We start from the raw sequence: 23,992 nt of genomic DNA, 5'->3' as shown, positions 1-23,992 counted from the left end.
GACAACAAAGATCCTGTTGTGGTGGGAAGATAGTGAAAGAGAAACTCACTCCCCTATAATGTCTCAGGGAAAAAAAAACAAAAAAACATCAGTACCATGACTGAAAATCAAGGAACGGAGGCAGAAAGAGTTAATCCAACATCTAATAACAAGAAAAACAAGAAGAAGGTTTTTATATAGTTCAGTGATTGCGAGCACAATGGTGATTCGTTTCGTGCATTTCAAGGACGTAATATTCTACAGAGGCTTCAATGCAGCCAAACCACCAAGAAAATAGTAAAAATGTCATCAATCGGTTCAGAAATCATTGATTTTTTGAAAAAACACATTACTTAAGAGCGGCACGCACAACAACACTGAGACCAGAGCGGAGATTTCAGCCGCGCTGCCATGAAATCAATCGAACAGCATTTTCTTCCGAGCCGTGCCGTCAGGGTGAGTTTGAAAAAAAAAAAAAAACACCCATAGTAGTGTTATGTTGAAATAATAGCCATTTTCTGTGTAATTGTTCGAGAAAATAGAAGCATTTTCATCACGTGAACTGTGGACCACAACAAACAAAGACTTATTATGGTACTACTTCACCGCTTCGGCCCACTCGAGATAGAATTGCGCTTGTGTGTGAGCCGTGAAATTTAATGCGTGACCAGTATGTCCGCCGTCTCTCCTCTCCAGCTGATCTGTCCCTCTGACGTCTTCATTTTTAATTTCTCGGTCCTCCTCACTCCCAATGAAAACGTCAATATCCTCAGTATCTGTGCCTCGCCCGGCTCGGCCTCACGTCCTCAATCAAACGTCGGTTTAAATGACTTTGTGTGAGAGGAAATGGAGGTCATCTGGAGCGTTTTCAAGATATGAAAATCGAAAAGCAAAAACTGTAACTGGAATGTGGTTTAACCCTTTAATTCTAGACGTATGCAAACTAATGCCCCGTTTACATGGCAAGCTATTTAATGAAAACTGAAAAACGCTGGCCACTTTGGGAGAAAACAAGTTTTTTTGAAATCGGCTCTCAAGGTGCAACTTTTCGAAAATGTTCCCACTCTGTCTGCATGGAAAAAGCAACGTTTTTTCTAAAGCACACATGCGTGTGTGTGTGTGTGTGTGGTTTCATCACAAAAACAAACAACAGCACCGACTTCCTTCGTTTTGCTGCGTAAACACAAAACTTTTCGAAAAAAAACCCACAAAAGAAAACGCTGCAAAATATTGCCGTGTAAACGTTGGAGCATTTCACTGCAGGATTGGTGCTTTTCTTTCAGTTCTGGAGGTTTTTGGACTCATCGTCATGCAGGTGAAACTGGATTTTCTAGAAACGGGAGCAACAGAATTCCATAAAGCGCCTGTAGGTTGAAAACCCCTGGTTTACTGGTTCGGAGTTTAACGCCACATCCCATGATGTGCGTCTGTGCATCACGTGATATTCTCGCAGTAAAGAAGAAGAAAAAGAGAAAAAAACCTCCAGATGTCTTCAGCCAAGCGCCGCATTGTTGTCACGAGGACCGTTTCGCACTGGCCCCAGGTTTCACCGTCTCTCAGCAGAAACACTGGAAGCGCCTGCAGCCGATGCTAACCGACTGCAGAATTCCACGTCACTGTACATATAATACAACCCGTACAAACACAGCGCCTCCAGCCGACGGCACCTCCGGGGTGAAAGCGGTCCAACAATCGCGGCGTTTGACTGTGAAGGCGTCCAGCTGGCGGAGTCGCAGAACAACGTGTGTCAGTCCAGAGTCGTGTGATGAATGTTCTGTAGACGGACGAGGATTGTCAGGGAAAGTTGGAACTGGAGGCTTCGTCATGTGATCAGATCTCCGACAAGTGTCACGTCGGAAACTCTGACTGTCGGCAGTCGGACGCAAACCAGTAAGACACTGGATTCACAGCGAACATGAACTTTAATATTAATAATCGAATCCACTATTAACAGTTGGTTTTTAAAAATAGGAGTAGCATTCGTATTGCGATCTTTTTTACATTGATTTTTAAGATTATGAAGTTTGTGAACAGTGCAACAAAACTATTTCTCGATGTAAAACCTTTGTGAGCAGATGTTCATTTACATAATTTGCCATCATGTGCAAATAAGAAACATACTTAAAGGTAAACAACAACTGCGTCTTGAAAAGTAAAATCAAATTTACAAAGAAAATATAAATATCAACTGGTATAAACGAAGGAATTTCTGCAAGAGTCATTTTAACCGGAGTTGAATTAGAGTATAGAGTCAAATAGAAATGCGTACTTAAGTGAGGTTATTTCATTTCATGACCTTTTGAACAAACTGTAATATCAAAATCAACAATGCACACTAATAAAACAAAGACATTTTACCAATCAAACAGTGACAGTAGATAAATAGAACAATTTCGCGAGTCCAAAAAGGAGTGGGAAGAAGTATAAACATTAAATCCAACCCGTTCTCCATAATTAAATAAAATATATAAACACTATTATATTAACCCCTTGATGCCTGAATATAGGTCACACAATACATCAAGGGGTTAAGGCTAATTATCAATTCAAAGTATGAATACATGATATAGATTTTTAAATAATATAATTATATAATGTATATAATAATGCACAATCATGATTATGGAAATATATTCAAAATATAACAGGATGTGTGCTCCTTGTGGGACAGTTATTTGTAGTTTACTTTAACAGGCCAGCTGACAGTTTTTCTACACATAGAACTACAACATGTAGACGACAGCTTTTTCTATATTTGATTTAAATTTATTCATGTTATGACATGCTAAACACATTGTTTTTCTGTGAAAATAAAGGGACACGGAAGTAATAATAATAAAAAATATTTTTTTGAAATAAATTAAAGTTTAATTTTGATGGAAGTCTGCTATAAATACCAAACTATCGTGTGTGTGTGACGGCTGCAGGAGCTGTAAAATGCACCACATAAGCAAAAGTCCATCAACCTTCAGCCGTCGTCTGGGTTTATTTCTCACCGAATTCAAGCATTAAACAGCCGGTTGCACGTTAAACCAAACACATTCCCGGCGAAGCCTCGGTGAATACAGCGGGAAGCCGAAGAGCTAGAGGGACGACACTCGACACCACTTTATAGCAGAAGCGGAGCCGGGCCGGCCTCCCGCCAAGGTCGAAAGGTCGCAGCAGAGCAACTACACACGGACTGATCTGCACATTAGCGAATTCCGGGTCAAGTGGCTCATGATCCTGCTGGATGGAGCCCAACAAGGCTCCACTGATGTGTTGTGAAGCAAAAGGGAACAAAACGAAGTCTTCACTGTTCAGTTTTATCCATGGATGTAGTTTAAAAAGGTCACTTTTCAGAGACTTAGTCATCATAACATCATTAATGAGCTATAATGGCTGGAATTTTGTTTGAAAACTGCAAAATTTGTATTCAAAGTTTTTGAATTTTAGCATATTTTCTGTGACTTGCTTTTTTTTTTTTTTTTTTTTTTTTAACATTTCCTGTTTGAAATAAAGATTCATCCAAAATAGCGAGCACATAACTTTAAACTTGACCTAGAATAGCCACCCCATGAGTATTCTGTTGCTCTTTTACCTCATCGAGTGCAATGTTCCCATCCTAATGTTAACTCACGACGACGACGATAATGATGATGACATGTGGCTTCGGGATTCAGATTCGGTCCAGGAACCACAATTTTCCCGGTTTCCAGTCTGACCGTGACCTATAAAGCCCCCCCCCCCCCCCCTCCTTCGCCGTTTGGTGCTTCGATTCTCCATAACAAAGCCTTTAAAAGGAGAAATAACTTATCCAAAAAAAAATGTACAAGGACGGCCACAGAGAGTGGTTCTGGTTCCAGACTGATGATTCACCAAAGACTTCGACTTTTCCTCGCGCGTCGCCATGTGCTTGACATTTGCGGCGACTCAACAACAATTACAAGTCAAAAAATTTGGTACATTCACGTTGCCCCCGGGTCAAATTTGATTCCTCTGCCGATCCTTTTACTTTCCATCTCTGGGTGCCCTCAATAAGATTCCCCTCCGTGTTTACACTTCTTTGGTCTGCAAGTCTCATTCCGACTTTGTGTTTATTGGAAATGAGCAGCAATTAGCATGCTATCATAGCATCAAAGTAAAACGAGTGTAGAGGGGGGGGTCGTGGGGGGGGGGGGGGGGGGGGGGGGGTCTGTGAAACATCAGCGCGGTGCCACTGAACATGAAGTGAGCGCTGAGTCACGCTCTTTGTTGTCTCAGATTATCGCTGACAACTGTCGAGTCATGCTTTCACCACCAAACGTGCTGCTTTCCACACAGTGAGTCTGCGCACGGCAAGGTCCGGCGTCTTCGCTGGAGTACGAGATGTGAAGAATTAAATGTGGATTAAAAAGTGTCCAACTCCCACTAAATTAACTCTGGTAGGTAGTAGGAGGAAAATGCTCTATAATCTGGAAGTTAAAGGAAGATGTTCTAGAATCTGATGTTAGAGGAGGAAGATGCTCTATAATCTGGATGTTAGAGGAGGAAGATGCTCGTTTATCTGGACGTTAGAGGAAAATGCTCTATAATCTGGACGTTAAAGGAAGATGTTCTATAATCTGATGTTAGAGGAGGAAGATGCTCTATAGTCTGATGTTAAAGGAAGAAGATTCTCTATAATCTGATGTTAGAGGAGGAAGATGCTCTATAATCTGGATGTTAGAGGAGGAAGATGCTCTATGATCTGGATGTTAGAGGAGGAAGATGCTCTATAATCTGGATGTTAGAGGAGGAAGATGCTCTATGCTCTGATGTTAAAAGAGGAAGATGTTCTATAATCTGATGTTGGCGGAGGAAGATGCTCTATAATCTGGATGTTAGAGGAGGAAGATGCTCTATAATCTGGATCTTAGAGGAGGAAGATGCTCTATAATTTGGATGTTAAAGGAGGAAGATACTCTATAATCTGGATGTTACTGGAGGAAGATGCTCTATAATCTGATGTTAGAGGAGGAAGATGCTCTTTAATCTGGATGTTAGAGGAGGAAGATGCTCTACAATCTGGATGTTAGAGGAGGAAGATGCTCTACAATCTGGATGCTAGAGGAGGAAGATGCTCTATAATCTGATGTTAGAGGAGGAAGATGCTCTTTAATCTGGATGTTAGAGGAGGAAGATGCTCTACAATCTGGATGCTAGAGGAGGAAGCTGCCCTTCTTCAATTCTTCAACAATTTCTACATACAAAAAAAGTCTAAATGAACTCACTCCAGCTGACTCCAGTAATCGTAGCTGCATTACTCATTTCACAGAAGTAATCAGTTACTTGTGCTTTGTGCTAAAAGTAGCTATGTAACGGAAGTGTCAATTACAATGTTGTTAATAGGGAGTGATTTTAGACACAAGCAAAAGTCCTGTTCTACTCTCTTTTTTTCAACTCCTCCTGTTTAAATGCATATTTTAATGGGATAATGTGGCTGTAATTACATAATAACACTGGCAGTGTTGTGTCTGGACTCAAAGTCAATAGGTTAAATTGTTTTATGACCACGCCGCCCCCGCCGGTTGGCGAAAAAACACTTTTCTGTGCAGTGTTGGACACAAGCCAAGTGGAGTTCTGGGGTTTGCTGCAGAGTAAAGGTCACACCTCGACCGTAGAGAAAACAAACGGCGGCGTCTCGTCAGGTTTCCAGGAGCTCTCTCCAGGTGGAGGCGGCGGGGCAAAGATGTCCGTCCCACACATTCTTGACACCCTGACCTTCCCCTCGGCTCGGCAGCTCCATCAGGGACGGACAGAAACTGTCAACAGCCTCGAGACGTCTCAACTCCTCGACGTCCAACAAGTCAACCACTCCAAAAAACTATTCAAGGTTTGAAACTGATCACAAAAATGAAAGAAATTACGAAATGTTATTTATTAGAAATAAGTAAATATTGTTTCAAACGTCATTGTGAGCTAAATCCTTTATTTCCTGTGCATTAACAATTTAAAAACTGTAAAAAGCTTTGGAGGATACTTTTTTGTTCTTCAGCTTATTTGAGCATTGTAACGCTGATTTAATTAAATAAATCTAAATTCCCTTTTTTAAAAAGATTTTTACGCAAAACTGGTTATAGGTGGGGCACGCTGGAATAATCTTGATTAATTGTTGGCTGAATGCTGGACTTCCTGTATTTCCACAATAAAATATAGTAATATTTTTACGTCTGTGATCTGTCGAGAAGAAAGAGTACTCTTTTTTTTTTTTTTCATTAAAAGAAAGACATTTTTAAATACATTACTGTCATTCCAATTTGCTTTTATAGAGAAAATAGAAAAGAAAGAGTACTCTAATTTTCTAATGTATGTTTATTACTTTTACATCAAAATAGTTCTAAACTGGCTGTTTTAATTTATAAGAAAAAGTCCAGTAATTTAGCATTCAGTCATTTATCCTTTAACACTTTATTATCACATTAACTTGCTCATTACTTTAATTTCTTCACTCAGACTAAAGGAAAACTGAGCTAAAACAAGTTGCGATTAAAAGAAAAGGTGAACAGACCAAATTATATGATTGTAATTCAACAGAATTTATTATATTTTACCTGATAGTCTTTTATAAAAACAATATATATTCTTTTTCAGATCATCACCGTCAGTGTTAAAGGTATTTTAAAGCCTCCCAGCCTGTCTCGCTTCAGGTTAAGGTCATTTTAAAAAAAAAGAAAACTTTCCAGCTGCGATCGTGTTCTTATCCAAACACACACAGCTGAGGGTTTGTTAGAAACTCAGACAACTCTGGAAAAGTTTAGGCTGCAGTTTGGCTCAGACGTCAGCGATTGTCATCCTTTTAAATTCTTCTTTAAAAGAGAAAAGAAAGCCCGGAGAGAGCAGGGAAACCGACTCAAGTCATCACAACAGTATGCTTCGGAGCGGGTTTTTAATTGAATGATCGGACTGTAAAGTCACTTCTGTTGATGGAGTAAATAGAAGCAGCTGCTCCAGCAGTCCCTGCCTCGCACTTCAAACAGCAGAACAGAGAAATTCTCCTTAAAAACCTGGAAATGAAACACGTGTCGGAGGAGATCTGGTGCCAAGCAGGCAAACTGGGGAAGAACTCAACTTCCTATCTCTATTTCTACCATTTATCCTTGTTTAAGAAAAGAATAACATCGCGAAGCTGTCATTAAGGAGTGGAGCTTCAATGGTGTCATGCTGGTGACCCCGCCCCCCCCTGCTGTGATTCCACTGCCCAATACAGTGCTGCAACTTTTATCATTGGGAAATATTCACACTTTCATAACTTTTCGAAAGTCGGTATTTGGAGGACTTCACGCGAACAAACAAACAAACACAAATTCGCTGAATCCGCTTGCTGGATGTAAAGAGACCACCGCCCTGAACTGCGCTATCGTGTGTTTGTACCAGCTGGGAAGAGAGTCGGATAAAGATTATTTGTCTTTTTTAACAGGATTTAATGACCATCTCTCCCTCAGTGATGCCGTGCTTTCTCATTAGAGGCATTCCTGACGCCAGCTGAGAGCTGTCAAGACGTTGGGCCGCACAAACACTCCTCCAGATGCGCTGCAGGGCCGGCTGGACTGTGAATGCAGCGATTCCACAGCCTGTTTCTGCGCGTGCGCATCTCTCCCCCCCTTCCCCATTCCATCCCTCGTAAACAAACATGGCGACCCGCGGTGACGTTCGTCACGGTAATTATTCTAGTTTTATCTTCCATATCAGTAGATTAATAGTTGAGACTCACCCCTGACAGCATCCGATGCTTCATTAGTCCATACGGATTTTCGGGTTCTCTCCATTTCCTCCACTTCCTCCACGTTTAGAGCGTATTCTTCTCTGCACACGTCGGTGTGGTTTCATTACAAACTCAAGCAACAGCGCCCTCGCATGGCTGGGCATACTAACTACATCATCGTTTCTGTGACCACTGCGGCAGTGTAACAAACACACTACTTTTTTTTTTTTTTTTAACTGATTAGGTGTTGTCACGTGAAACGCTGTCGAGTAAACAAGGCCTAAGTTTATTAGTGGCCAGATTGTTGAAACACCAACACTTTCATGTCACTCAATCAAAGTTAATCTTTTAAAAGTGCTATACAATAATCTGCAGTTACCTAAAGTACAATTAAAGGTGACATGCATTTGCGGCTGTTACTTTCAGAGAATAAATAAACGGGTCAAACCCAGAACAGTTTTGATTTGGAGTTAATGCCAATGCTATTGTCACTGGTCTCAGTGTTTTGACCCCCGGTGGACAAATGTGGTATTGCACTTACTTCCATTGAAAGACTGCTGCGAAAGTGTTCTTTGCTATTTCTACACTTTACAAGGTCTTTTTGCAGGTCGTGCATTTGCACCGCTTATGTAAGTGAGAAATAATTTGCATCTGATTCCAAAATTTTATGTTCCTATTCTGCCAAAGCTGCAACCTTCCTCCAAGTTTCATTAAAACCAGCCTCGTGTTTCCTTCTGCAATCTCGCAGACAATCAATTGGCTCTGATCACATAACCATCTTGGCGGACGATCAGCAATATCTATAGATTTTCCACCACACCAGTGCTCCCTTCCACAAATTTCATCAGATATGAATAAAGACACTTTTCATTTGGGGAACGAACGCATAACAAAACACCAATCCCTGCAGCTTTGCTCCAGTCCAGAGCTGTTTTCACAGTCTGAGCCGCTCCGTGCTTCCACTGCTAATGTTTCCACCTCGTTACGCAGATGTTTGCCTCATCTGGAGTCTTTAATCTACACGTGTCAGCCTCATCAGATCTTTTGGAATTTTGGTAGAACCGGTCGCTGACGAATCTGGTGTTTTTAAGCAGGAAAACTAAATCCTGAGGTCAGGATAGACGGAGAGCCACTAGTATTGATACTCTCTGGCCCAAGATGAGGGTCTGTTTACTGTATGTCAGTGGATTTGAACCGGGACGGTGGGTTCAAGAGTCAAAGGCTACATTCACACTGCAGGCAAATGTGACTCAATTATAATTTTCTGCTCATAAAGGACCCGCATCCGATCTGTTTTCTGGATGTCGCATTTCCAATTTTCCAATTTTGCATCATATATGGCACACAGTCGGATCTGGATCTGATGTCTTCCAATGCAACCGATGTCTGAATGGTCAAATTGAGTCCTGACGTCACGAATCTACGCTGGAGGAAGCGCCACCGCCAAAATGTCCGTGGAAAAAAAGAGAAATGGACGAAACGGACATGGTTGACGCCGGTGACGACATTGATCTTTGGGGGAAATTGTGAGGTTTTATGACAGTGAATCTTCATCCATATTTACTCCAGTGAACGGTGAACTCAGCATGACATCACACCTTCTTCTGCACACGAGGGTCACTTTGGGGTCAGAGGAGGAGGAGGAGGAGGAGGAGGAGGAGGAGGAGGAGGAGGACCACAGCAAGGAGATTGAAGGCCTTTGTGAAATAAAGAAACGGGAACAATTTGATCTTGAATGTGGGAAAAAAAACTAATCAAAGATCTCGTGAGTGACTTCAGGAAGAAGCAGCCAGTGCTCACCTCGGCTTACATCACGTACTCTACAGTGGAAAAAGTCTGGCTGCCGCCTGTAAAGGACATTTTTCGGACATCGAGGACCATCAAGGACTATCAAGGACCATCAAGGACCATCAAGGCCCCCACCGGTTGACCTTCAGTTAGCGCTATTTCATCTCAACCCCAAACCAGCTATATAAAGTGAAAACCCTGACATATTCCCATTCTCGTGGTCATGAACTTCCCTCACAAAGACTTACAGTGAGTACAAACACAAAAACACTACAGAGCTCTACATTCGCCTGCAGCTCGGCTGACTTTTAGGGTTTGCAGACTGAAAATGTGACCTGTGATGCGACGGGGATGAGATCCCCTCAGCCAGCAGAAAATTCTGACTTCGTCTCCAAGTACAATATTGTAAAGCTGCTTTGCAGGAAAAACAATCCTCCCTCTGTTTTCACACTCTTAAACGACACGACGGGCCCCAGGGCGCCCGTGTATGACTGAGGATGGAGAACCTGCCAGAACAATAAAAACTATCAGCGTGGCCTGGACGGGGTTTACTGCACACACTGGTGCCCTTATTTTAACGCCGACTTAAAGCATTGGTGTTTCTTTTTGGTGGTTTATACATTCCTCATTTCTAAATACATGTTGTTGCAACAGTGATTCAATTAGCTACAATTACTTTATCGTTCAAAAGCAGTGAATCAACTGATGATTACCTGCAGACCTACTGGTTTAAAAGTCTTCAAAAGAAACAGGACTCAACACTGCCATTTAGCAACAGTGGCAAGGTTTGGTACTGCAACAAAAAAAAGTTAAGGAAAAAAAAAGCAGAAGAAAATGTCAAAAGAATGATTATTAAAGCAAAAATGACAAAGTTTGGTGCCTCGAAAGTGTTCATCTTTGTAATTATTCTTGCTTAAGGCACTTTTTGAAGCTGATGAGGAACAATTTCTTCTTTCTTCCATGTTTTAAAAAAAACTAGTAAAATTACCCGAATGGCTTGAATAGTGCTGAATCAAGAGAAAACACACAAAATATCAAATAAATGTGTGGATAATGATGGTAATAAAAGCTTTTGTGCATCCTACGAAACAACACTGCCTTTTAGCAAAAGTGTTCAATTAGTGCAACCAAAATGTGAAAAAAGTTGGAAATATGTCAAAAGAATTATTATTAAAGAAAACATATTCACCTGTTCTTCCGCAATAAATTCACAAATTCCTAATCTCTGTTATTTTACTCGACTATTTCTCTTCAAGATACTTTTTGATGCTGATGAGGAGCAAAACTCACAAAATGACAAAAATGGCTTGAACAGAAGTCGCGTTGCTTAAAGAGGGACCATAAGTAAAAAAACGAATCTCCGTCGATTTATGCATTGGATTAGTGATTTCCTTTAAGGTAAATATGTGGATAATGATTTAAATGAAAGGTTTTGAGCATCCAACTCGTCAAAACTGCAACAGAAATTAATCTGGCTGGAGAAAAAACATTAGAGTCCCCTGAAAAATAAAAAGGGAGGGCTGATTGTGCCTGCAGGTGTAAGATCGTTGAGATACAGAAACGTATAAATATTATTAAAATGTATACAAACAAGGGGAAGGAACGGTAGAGTGACACTGCCACTTAGTAACAGAGGCTAACTGTGGTACTGCACCCGGAGCTGGACTCAAAAAAACATGAAATTCTTTTGAAAACAGTTAGAAAAACTATCAACATAATGATAAATAGTGAAAAGAAGGCCACCTTTACACTTGATAATAATGTATGTTTCCATGGAAACAGCAGAAATGATGACTTCAGTTGTTCTGAATTAATTTTGTGTAAACAAACACTCAAAACATTGTGTAAACATCACCTTAGCTCCAGTAATATTCTCCTCTGAATTTAATATTGGTACTTCACATGATTATTTATGGTTTTTAGAATTACAAGAGACTTTTATTAGCCGATCAAATCTATTTGTTTTTCACACTTTATAAGCAAAAAAGTGAAAGTACCCCCTGAAATTGTTCAAAGGAAAGATATTTTCACAGTTTCAAACGTATTTCTGTCGTATTGTGAAGAACGTGGGCAATGCTGGGCTGATCAGAGGGCGAACACAGCCCTGCTTCGTGGTTCGTGGATCTGTCATTTCTTTGAAAACAAAGCTGTGGTTGGAATCGTACAGAGCAGAAAGATGTTGAACTCTCTAAAAAGCTTTTTGTCGATCATACATTGTTTCAGAATTTCCGCTCATTATGTGCTTTTAGTAACATAAATAAATAAATAAATAAACAAACTTCAAAACTAGTAGTTTCAAGGGTTAAAATAAATGCACCAGGCTCATTATTTCTCCAATGACGGAGGTTCACAGGCAAAAGAGTCAAAGTTACAGGAAAATAGAATCCGAATACAGACAAACAAAACTAATGATTCACATCCACGGAAGTAAAACTGGATTTGGGCTCGGTTCCAATGCAACACTTTCCATTTTGGGGAAGCTAGAAAGGAGTCCAGGCCACCGCCCGGTGCCAGCTGGCCTAATAGGAGCCTGCATCAGGAGCCAGTTTGTGCTGTGAGGTAACATGACGAATGTGAAGTATTCAGCTCGGCACCACAGTTTGTTTTGCGACCCGTAATTAATGCGAGGAAACGCTGGACGCTGCAGGAGGGATACAGTGGATCACTGTCTCTCCCAGAGGACGAGGAAACTGACACATCCTTTTTGGGTTTCGTGCGAGACAGGCGGAGTGTCAGTACTGAAACAATCTGGATGTGAGCTGAAGTTACATCAGTCAGTAGGAGGAAGATGCTCTATAATCTGGATGTTAGAGGAGGAAGATGCTCTATAATCTGGATGTTAGAGGAGGGAGATGCTCTAGAATCTGATGTTAGAGGAGGAAGATGCTCTATAATCTGATGTTAGAGGAGGAAGATGCTCTATAATCTGGATGTTAGAGGAGGGAGATGCTCTAGAATCTGATGTTGGAGGAGGAAGATGCTCTAGAATCTGATGTTAGAGGAGGAAGATGCTCTATAATCTGATGTTGGAGGAGGGAGATGCTCTATGACCTGGATGTTAGTGGGAGGAAGATGCTCCATAGTCAGGATGTTAGAGGAGGAAGATGCTCTATAATCTGGATGTTAGAGGAGGAAGATGCTCTATAATCTGATGTTAGAGGAGGAATATGCTTTATGACCTGGATGTTAGAGGAGGAAGATGCTCTATAATCTGGATGTTAGAGGAGGAATATGCTCTATAATCTGGATGTTAGAGGAGGAATATGCTCTATAATCTGGATTTTAGAGGAGGAAGATGCTCTATAATCTGGATGTTAGAGGAGGAAGATGCTCTATAACCTGATGTTAGTGGAGGAAGATGCTCTATAATCTGGATGTTAGAGGAGGAAGATGCTCTATAACCTGATGTTAGAGGAGGAAGATGCTCTATAATCTGATGTTAGAGGAGGGAGATGCTCTATAATCTGGATGTCAGAGGAGGGCGGTGCTCTATAATCTGATGTTAGTGGGATGACGATGCTCTATAAATGCTAATATTTCATGAAATAATGACAAGTAGCAGCAACAAAACATCCGATATAAAAAGTAAGCTGACCATAATCGAAGCACACTAAAGCTCACGGCAACATAGAAACTCTGCAGCATGAAAAACCCAGCGGGCGTCTGCACACATTTGCCATAAATAAGCAATAAAATGTTGAGTTTCTTACCATTTCTCTCCCCCTGCAGCCACGTGCTGCTGAACAGTGTATCCAAACTGCGCCTGTTTTGGCCCCTTGATGATCCGGTGTCTCTTCGTGTCGATATTGAAGCAGTCATAAAAGCCTTCGGGGAAGAAGAAGAAGAAGAAAAAGATATTTTCTCCGTCATGAATCAGCCTGTGATCAATGTTCACACTGTGGCAGCGGCAGTGTTATTCAAGAGGGAAACGGCAGCGTCAGCAGTTTGGTGGACGGCATAAACATCTGGTCTAAGTGCAACAAACAGCAGCAGAGACAGCCAAACTCGTCCTTTAAATAATCCCTGCCCTCCCCTCTTCAGCCTGCTCTGCTGCAGTCTAAACACTGTCGACAGGCACAAGGCAGCAATTATTAATGGCACCTGTCACCTTGACGATCCTTCAACACATAATCACAATCCAGGAGGGAAAAAAACAATTCAGGTAAAACATCTGCATGAGCACCAGTTCAGTGGCTCCCCTACTTATATGTAAACCAATCAGGTTACTTTGTTTTTTTTTTGTTTGACCCCGAACTTTAAGTCAAACCATTTCCAAATACTAGGCTTTGACCGCGTTCACACTGTCAGTGTAACGGGACCCAGTTCCACTTTCTTTGCTCTGATGTGGCACAGACTGGATCTGCTGTCGGACAATGTGAGCCGGGAAACGACGCATGAAGATATTTTGAGGTGGGATAGAGGCCTCATGTCTCACAGAATGCTTTATTTGTCATGCGCACACAAATGTGCAGTGAAAGCAGTTTTCCTGTATTTAATGTCTTGTAAATCATAACAGCATAGAGCAGGGGTGTCAAACATGCGGCCCGGGGGCCAGAACCGGCCCACCAGAGGATTTAATCTGGCCGCCATGTGATTTTTATTTTTTTTATTTTTTTTAAGTATAAATATGAAAACTGACAGAGGCTGATCTAAAAACACTAGATCAGCAAAAATGACATTCAAAACTGCCCTTGGTCAGAATTTGATCCCCGACATTAATGCAATCTGTGGAGGTCACATGACGCAACGCCTTTCACAATAAAACAATGAGTCCAATTTATGTGAAATGATACTTTAGACACGTAAACTCAAAACAATTTCCAGATGATGACAAATTGTTTTAATCCTGAATAAAAATACGATATCCAGATACAGGTGACTGAGGTTTTTTTTTGTAAATATAATATCTGATTTCCTTTAATATGTATATTTCAGAATAGACTGGCAAATTCTTGCAGTTACAAAAGGATCAAAAGAAGGAAAGTCTTTGCCATTTGTTCATATCTGCAGTTTAACATGTGATGTTTGACTTGTTGGGCCTCCAGAGGTCAGATCAGGGTGGATGTGGCCCCTCAACTAAAATGACTTTGACACCCCTGGCATAGAGGAATCGTACGGTTTCGTCTTTGACTGTAGCAGCAGCAGAGAAAAGAAAACCGACCAACCCATTCACTACCGAAACCCGCAAACCGACCAACCAACCAACGGAAAGTTATCTACTGGGAGAGATAAATAATCTTTTTAATGAAAATAAACAGACCATTGTACAGTGCATGACCCACCATCCACCCACTCACTCACCAACCAACAGCAGTGAAAAGTCGAGGTCAATAATCTCTTCCCTGGAAAAAAAAAACCAAACCGTTTCACAGTAAAGCTCTACATTTTGAAAAAGATATTGTGTATGATGACAAAGTGACTCCTCACATTCTCTGTAACCATTACAAGACTGGGCAACCGAATCCAAATGCATGCAATGATCATTTATAAATAAAAACTAGTATAAATCTTCAATAAGCTCCTTGCTTGGTGGGTTTTGGCCGACGGGCCTTATGTTCTCTGCTGTTAAAGGAAAGTCAAACTCACGGCGGAGGAGCTTCACAGAGCAGCACTGCGCTGCAGGAGGCAGCAATAATTCACATCTCAAAACTAAACTCCCCTAACCCAAACCCACCACAACGTTCGAATATTCCAATAATCAGCATTTGGCCATTTCAGTGTCGCTCAGCTTGAAATGTTCCAGGAAAACCTGTCCGTTGTCCCCGTCAAGCAGGTTGTCCTCATTAAGGTGTGTTGACGGTTAAATATGTGTTAAACTACGGTGGCCCTGGAGGGCAAACCACAACAACAAATCACTAAACACAACAACAAATGAAAAAACACAACAACAAAATGAAAAACACATTTGTTGTTCTGTTTTATCATTTGTGTTGTTTTTCAATTTGTTGTGTTTTTTCATTTGCTGTTGTTGTTTTTTCATTTGTGTTGTGTTTTTGGATTTGTGTTGTGTTTTTCAATTTGTTGTTGTGTTTTTTCATTTGCTGTTGTTGTTTTTTCATTTGTTGTTGTGTTTTTTCATTTGCTGTTGTGTTTTTTCATTTGTGTTGTGTTTTTGAATTTGTGTTGTGTTTTTTCATTTGCTGTTGTGTTTTTCATTTGCTGTTGTGTTTTTTCATTTGTGTTGTGTTTTTGAATTTGCAGTTGTGTTTTTTCATTTGTGTTGTGTTTTTTCATTTGTGTTGTGTTTTTGAATTTGCAGTTGTGTTTAGTGATTTGTTGTTGTGTTTTTCATTTGCTGTTGTGTTTTTTCATTTGTTGTTGTGTTTTTTCATTTGTTGTTGTGTTTTTTCATTTGCTGTTGTGTTTTTCCATTTGTGTTGTGTTTTTGAATTTGCAGTTGTGTTCAGTGATTTATTGTTGCGGTTTGCACTTCAGGGCCACCGTATTAAACAGCGACGTGTCGCTCTTACCAGGTTCCACTCCTCACAGGTTCTATTGTACCGCGTCCAATTGAGAGGACGCAGCTTTATTTTTTCATATTGCAGATAAAAGATGAGGTGTAACCTGATGTAGAGAGAAAGAAACGAAAACCAAAGGAAAAGAGAAAGAAAAAAAAAAAACAGTTGGAAGTAAAGACTCGTGAGACTCGATCAAAGTAAATCTGTTTTCCTGATTGTTCCACTTGGATTTCTGGAGACTTTTCACCGATGATGACAGAAGAGAGCAGCGAGTGTCAAAATACCGGTCGGAAGACGTTTGTCTTCGAATCGCGTCACTGATTAACATGATGACAGAATCATTAACGCAAACATTTCCTTCTTTTTGACGGCGAGCACATGCAGGCGATGACATTTCACTTTTGGCAAAGCGCAAGGGGGGGGAGAAAAAAAAAAGAAATGTAATCACAACCACTCCAACTTCCTCTCGTTCATCTCCCTCCCTCTCGTCATGTGTTTTCTGCAGAATCTCACAGGCTGACAGGCTCTTACGGTGATTTGTGTTGCTCCGTCCATGTTTTAATCGAGTCTAACCCCAATTCACAGGAGATAAACACTCCAAACCCATGAAGTACCAAATATTTCAAATCGAAACTTTAAAAAAAAAAAAGGATAAAAAAGGAGGAGTGAAGAGCATGACTGACTTTGGAGGTGAAGAATTGGAGCCACAATGGCTTCCTGGGAGTCACATGACCTGACTGAACAGGTGGGAGGAGATCAAATTGGTTTGATTGGGTTCAAAAATCCTTTCTCCTCTTCCATTCATCCAGCTATCCTTCCATCCACCCTATCAATCGAGCTGTCCACCATTCTATCGTCCCTCCCTCTGTCATCCATCCATCCCTCATCTACAGTATTGATCCGTCCATCAATCCATCCTTCATGTATCCATACATCCTTCATCAATTATCTCTTCTTCAGTCATCATTCATCCGTCCATCGGTCCAGCTGGAAGCTCCACGATGAGACTGCTCCACAAACGATAAGGAAAATGTATAATTTAAATTTTTACAGTTGACAGTATATTATCTCGACCCGGCCGTTGTTTTGTGAGTGGAACACTGCAAGTCCTACGGATGAAGAAAGTATTTCCTCAGTTTGCTGATGACGGCCTCTGCATGAACGCTCTCCACCTCTCAGGGTTGTCATCTGACAAGTTGGCATTTACTTTAAGGCTGCAACGAGTGATTATTTATTAAGCTGTTTATTTTGAAAGATTTTGTTGATTAAGCAATTGCTTTTTAATTTTTGTTTATCCTTTGTTTACCCAGGTAAGTTACTGAGAAAAATGAAAAAAAAACACAAGAAAATTGTGCATTTACAGGCTTTTAGTGAAATAATTTCGGTAAAACACAAATTGAACACAAGGAGCTTAATTAATGCTTAATGAGCAATGGTTGGACAAAGATATAAAGGGCTGTCCCAGTTTGCAGGTCTTCTCTGTGGATTTAGTAAGCACTGACTGTGCTGTGGATCACGTGGCACAAAACAACGGCAACTACAATCTGGCTTCTTCTCCTGCTGTGCTGGGAGATTACAGGCAGACCACCTGTGCCACCAGTTGTCGTGTAAACACGACCATAGATTCAAACTGCACTCATTCCTTGTATTCAGCATGTTGGGTTCCTCATAAATCGCATAAATAAATCATCATAAATTCCGATCAATCTCCGTCAAACTGCACTCTGATAACAGGGTTAGAGGTTGTGCTGTTCAACAAAATGTATTCGGGAAAAGTTGACCGATGTTATATCCTGTCATCAAACCACAAATGTGTCTCTTCAGTTCCTGATATCGTGTTTCGTAAAGCTGCAGCTGAGGCTCTTCAACTGACCTTGTCGGAAATGTTTAGCGTCCTCGGCTCTCCTTGGATCACGACGAACATCAAATGCTGTCGATTTACAGCAGCGTGTGAATAGAAAGGTGAAAACTACTCTGGGAAAATGAGATTCTCAGAAGCGCATTAGTCCACAAATACAACCGTGTGGTTTCACTTGAGACTCAAGGTCAGTGTTTGCCGGTTTCCTTGATCTCAACAAAGTCCTGTTCTTTCACTTCAAACATTTATTCAAGCTTACAAATACGCCCTTATTTTTATTAACGAAAACTTCAACTACATAGGATCGACATCCTCTTCAAAAAATAATCCCATTAAAAGCACGTCAGTCCTGAATAGCTTTTATTAGTTTCTCAATGACAAAGAAAGATTTTTGTATGAAGCAAGGATTTATATTTTTTACATTTTCCTAAAGTTTTTACTTCATTTTGTAAAATTGGACAAATATTTTTTCACTCAATAGGTATATGTTTAATCAATTTGTTATTAAAATGATTGGTTGGCTGATTAAATCATTAACTGTTTTGATTGGTTGTTTGATTTGTCAGTCATTAATCATTTATTTGATTGGTTATTCTAATATTTGCTTAGTTGATCAATCTGTTGATTCACTGGTTATTTAATTGATTGATTCATTGGTTGGTTCAATATTCAGCTGATTGGATCTTTAATTATTTGGTTGATATATTGGTTGGCTGATTGATGGGTTTATTAATTGATGAGTTTATTAATTGATTGGTAGCGTTAATTGGTCGGTTCATTATGAGGTAGATGAATTATTAGTGGACTGGTTGGTTGTTTGATTACTGACTTTGGTGAATAAGTCAGTTGATTGAATAATAACTGGTCAGTCCCTCTGTTGGTTATTTTCACTGCTTTTAATACGATCGTCCATATTCCTCCACACACACACCAATGGAAACAACGCCCACACACGGTGCTCACACACATCAGAGCGAGTTCGGGGTTCATTTTTACAAACCCAACTGCGGGACTGAAAGCCAAAACTGGAAGGTGACGAGTCGTCTAGAACGAGTTGAACTTGCCTCGAGACACAATGGCAGTGAACTAAATCTTTCATCAGATTTAAAAAAAACTCTTACAAAAGATGTCATGTGCCTCTTTCTCTGGAATTCTGGACAAAGGCCGAACTGATCTTACTGTGCACACGAAACACAAGATTAACACCAGATTTATTACATATAATTAAGCTTGCTTGTCGTTTTCTGGCTAACCTGTGCTCTCATTGTCCCTTGTGAAGCGTGACTCTGACAGGAGCGTTGAAACAAACCAATAAATCACATCCGATTGAAAACACTGTGGTTTTCTGTGCTTCGTAGTATTAATTGTCGTGTGGCAAAAGTCTTTTACTGCAACTCATAGCACCAACAAAACAACATTTTTGTGGTTGAAAAACCATGCGCCGCTAATATTTAGTGTAAACACGGTTGGTACACAGGGTGGGATCTCAGGTTGGCTTCAGTTCTTCACTGAGCAGATTTATTTCCTCCAGCGAGCGACTGTTTGTGCTTCAAGCTGCAGGGGAGAGCAGCTGTATTGCTGTGAAGAAAAATAATAAAGTCCAGCAACACAAATGAGATGTTGTCCGCATTCCTGAGATAGCGAATATTTAGGAGTGTTAATAATGTTCTAAACAACCAGCAAGGCAAATATCTGCTCACATGTGCGTCGGCTGAGGTCTCTGGGAGAGCAGGCGACACCCCCCCCCCCCCCCCCCCCCCCCCAACCCCCTAAAAAAAAAACCATCCTGCCCACAAGTTTACTTTCAGGCATTATGTGGGTGAACCGGCGGTTCCAGGACGAATCCCACCTTGAATGCAGGTCATTTGTTCTTTTCACGTTAAAATAAATGGACATTTCTGTCACGCAGAGTCTTCGCGTAAATATTGACACGATCCCCCCGTTGGCTCATTTCCTGTTGTATGAACGGTTCACATGTTCAGCGGGACTTTCATCCGACCCCCAAACATCCTCCTGAAGTTCTGTTTATCCAGAAACATAAAAGGGGTGACTGAAAATAGATCGCTGGGAACAGATAAGTGCATAAAGAAATAAATTCAAACAGCAGGAAACTCTTCACGGTGTACTGCAGCAGAGATCCGCTCACAAACGAAGGGCAGCGGGATGGAATATCCTGACGTCAGCTACCCTGAGTGCAACTAATCTGGCTGATAATGTGTATGGAAATGACACTCTAAATGTAGAATATGTCTGCACCGGCCTGTCTGGTCTCGCATTCAAAATGTAGTTTGTTCTGCTGATTGAATAGGAAATACAATGGACGGCCAGGCAGCAGCATCACGGTACAATGTTATATAACCAAAATGAATTTGCTGTACGAGACAAAATAATAACCATGATGTCACTGTAAAGAACGTTTCAAGATGTCTTCCTTGCATATTGACCAAAATCAGCAAAATAACCAACTGGCCCCAGCATATTTAATCTTGCAGTTCCGGTTTCACCACAAGATGGTGTAGTGAGTCACTCACAAAGGCAACTTGAACAATCAGGTGAATAATGCAAATATATAAAGATATAATTTACTGCTTCGGAAGTCTCAAAGCCAACAATGGATCCCATGCAAGGTGCTCAACCTCCATTTCGAGTAATTCGGGGTTTAGTTTCCTGCTCAAGGGCAGTAGAAGGGGATGAGATGGGGATCAAACCCACACTCTTTTGAGTTGGCAATGGTCAATAAAATACAGGAAGTTATTGGCTATTTGACAATGTGAGTGTTATGTGATATTGCAGAAAGTTACGATATTTTCCAGAAGAAATCCCCCGGGATCACGGTTTGACAAGTAAAATGGGATCAGCAGTTGCACAGTTGATGTGTTGAGATCTTCATTTTCAGAAAACTGTTCTCATGTTGAAACATTTGGCTTGTGCACGAGGGTTTGAATCCCGATATCATCAGCAACTCAGCAGTTTGTTTAACCTGTACCAACCTTCTGTATATCCCCTTACTGGATCATAAGGGTGGCAAAGAAATGAGCGACCTTGACGGTGGAAGGAGGGGGGGGGGTCAAGGTGGAACCACAAGAAGTGAGATAATCCAGTTTCCACTGAAGCGGAAGAGCAATCAGATATTCCCAGTAAGACCAGTGGTTCTGAATGCACCGTCGGGGTCTCGCTGAGCTTCCTGCGCCGCGGCCCGCGGCGCCCAGATAAACACACAGCCCGCTGCCAGCGGTTGCCGGTGCGACCCACATCAGCCTTGTGCTGCCTTTGGCGCAGAACCAAGCCTCTGGAGTTGCACCACAGACCCTCTGACAAAGAGCAGCCGTGCACACTTCTGGGTTGGAGATGTCCTCGTATCAGACAAATGAGTTTCATGAGATAATAGAGAGGAATGAAGTTTGAAGATTTGCACTGCATCACTTAGTTTTAGTCTTTTTTATTTTTATTTTTTGTAATTCTGCACATGTACAGGAGCATGCCCCCCACACTGCATGAGTCTGGTGTTACGAGGCCGGCGGCTTTAACAAGTGCGAGTCCTCACATAAACACGAATCCCAGCAGGAAGCCAATGTAATGACTTTCCATTGATCCATTCTGGGTTTCCATCCCAATGATTTTCAGTGGGAAACTACAGAATTTTCTTCGTTTTTTTTTTTTTTTTTTTTTAACAGTGGACGATATACTTTCAAACATTTTTGGCACCCTATATCATGACCAGAGTGAATACTGGTGGAAGGCACAGGGTATCGAAATCCAGATGTTCCCACTACACAACCGCCAACTGGGCAACGCTTAACGAGAAGCCGAGAAAAAGGCCCGCAGGGGTTCAATCGGAGTCTCCATGGCAGCACAATACAGGAACGCGTATGAACGGCTGTCACACTTTATGGCAGCCAGAGTCTCTAGTCCGATAGAACACGACAATGACTTATTCAGTGACGGAGCTATTCATCCCCCGGTCTAATGAAGGCTTGCACGTTTAACTTGCGGAGCTGATCTACCAATGGGACGGCTCCGAGGATTGCATCTCAGGCCAGCTGCACACTGAGAGATTTTAACAGTCTTATAAATTCACTGCAACGCTGTACAACACCAATCTAATAACCTTGGCCACGACGTGAAGTTTGCTGTGTGCAGATTGCACGAACGGCGTAGGCGGCTGCCAATCATCCACGAAAAAAGAAACTAGCGAAACAAGCCCTCGACTTTGCGGCATTCGTGTGTTTAGGGAGAAATCCCTTAAGAAGGCAAAGCTCCCGCTGTTACAAACATTCACAAGAGTACACAAACACTCGTACGGACAAGCGAGAAGACGGATTGCTGTTACTGTGAGTCTCTATCAAGTCCCAGGAGAATATGTAAGGGGAGTCTCGACAGTCTGGAGGAAACATTGTTGTTATTGTCCTGCTACTGAGCATGTGCAGAAGAATAATTAACTGTCCCACAGTCTAAAAAGCATGTATTTCAGTTCCAGCGCTTTGTGACCCTGAATGGGATGAAGAATATTGATGTATGTTTGCTGTATCCTGATGAGACTTAAGTAAATGTCTGATCTGCTCGTGTTTGAAATGCATCGCTGAGGGTTATTTTGTGCCGGTCAAACAGTCTGAGGAGTCCACGAATGGCAGAGTGAAGTCAGGCTTCCTCCTCCTCCTCCTCCTCCTCCTCTTCCTCCTCCTCCTCCTCCTCCTCCTCCCACCACAGCCAGCATCACGTCTCTCTCCACAGACTCCACTTACAAGGTCAGCGTCTGTCCGAACTTCCTCCAACGGATTCCACAGAAACAAAACAAAATATTTAGAAAAGGAGGCTTCTTCTCCTCCTCTGCTCTTTAGTTTTATGATATTGAACAAACATTTGAGGCAACGACTGATTAATTTTCAACAGAGAAATCCTTGTATTAGTGGATTAAATGGGTAAAAGCGGCGTGTCGACAGCCTTTTGTGGAAACACACAAAGATCAATCCTGTGGTTGCACTTCACACTGAACTGAGCTCAAGACGAGTGCATTTAAGGCCGATTTAATTAGCTTTTTATGAACTTGTGGCGACTCTTTCATTTAAGCAGCTCAAGTTAAAAAATAGAGACACATGCTGCCTGTGAGCTAATGTTTACTCAAACCGCTGCTGTGAATACAGGCCAAAATGCAGTGAAAGTCGTTTTGAAAACCTCCCATGACGGCGTCATCATCCCTGTATCACTAAGAGAAGCTTAAAGGGAACAGGGAGTTTAATGAACTTTAAAAACTTTTAACAAACCTGACTTATGCAGCTTAAGTTAAAAAAAAACTCAACACATGCTTCTTGTAAGCTGATATTTCAACGCATGGCGGCACAAAATATTGTGAATGTACAGAAATTAAGAAAGAGATGACTAAAAATAAGTTAATAAGCTGCTCGTGGAAGGCTGCACACAAACACGTGGATGTAAGTAAAACAAAACAGGGCAGGGACAAATCTGACAGACGTCATATATTTAAGAACTTGTGCTTTTTGCAAATAGATTATCACAGTATTCCTGAATATTAATCCAGATTTTTTCTGAAAATGTGCAGCCCAACTTGACACTTCCAACGCAAATACAGGCACAATGGATACAGGCTAATGCTAATGCTGCTTTTGTAGCCTTTTAGTGTCCATTTAGACGACTGGGTTAGAGTGAAACACTGCTATTGTAGTAAATAGTTGTTCTGCACATGATCAGTAGATTTACAATAACAACAATGTTTTCCTTCAGAGTGTCACGACTCCCAGTTCATATTCTCCTGGTAGTTTTATAGTCGACAGTAACTGTAATACCAATCCAACGAGAATATCGTTGTTAGCCCATTGATGATGTTTACAGTGTTTTGTTCTCTGTGAGGATGTGTGTGTGTGTGGTTTCATTTGATAAACAACCAACAGCACCAACTTGTGGCCTGGCATGTGAACTACATCATTTTCAGTTGTTTCAGTTGTTTTTGTGCGAATAGACATTGTTTTCAAAATGTTAGTGTGTAAAGTATAAGTGTTACTGTGTAACGTTTCTATAATGAAAACACAAAAACAGTGTGTTTTAGTTGAAAGGTGTAAACGGAGCCTAATGCTAAGAAGGACTGTGTCACTTCAGGATTCATAAGGGAGCGTTGCACCTAATAAACAGAAGTCTAGCGATATAGCAACAGACAGGACAATTAAACAACGCTAATGCTAACAGCAGGCTCAC

At 41.2% G+C, this 23,992-nt stretch overlaps 1 protein-coding gene across 1 annotated transcript in view; it reads right to left on the bottom strand.

The window, feature by feature from the left end:
- Positions 1-23,992, bottom strand: part of itga11a (integrin, alpha 11a) — a 73,860-nt gene that overhangs the window by 48,172 nt on the left and 1,696 nt on the right. Inside the window, exon 2 of the mRNA XM_080500806.1 lies at positions 13,180-13,294. Within this exon, the coding sequence (XP_080356932.1) occupies positions 13,180-13,294 (115 nt within the window). The remainder of the gene's footprint in view (positions 1-13,179; positions 13,295-23,992) is intronic.

The sequence above is a fragment of the Blennius ocellaris genome, assembly GCF_963422515.1.
Source record: "Blennius ocellaris genome assembly, chromosome: 1".
NCBI classification, from domain to species: domain Eukaryota; kingdom Metazoa; phylum Chordata; class Actinopteri; order Blenniiformes; family Blenniidae; genus Blennius; species Blennius ocellaris.
The sequence above is the reverse complement of the archived record's forward strand: the minus strand, read 5'-3'. Positions and strand labels throughout refer to the sequence as shown.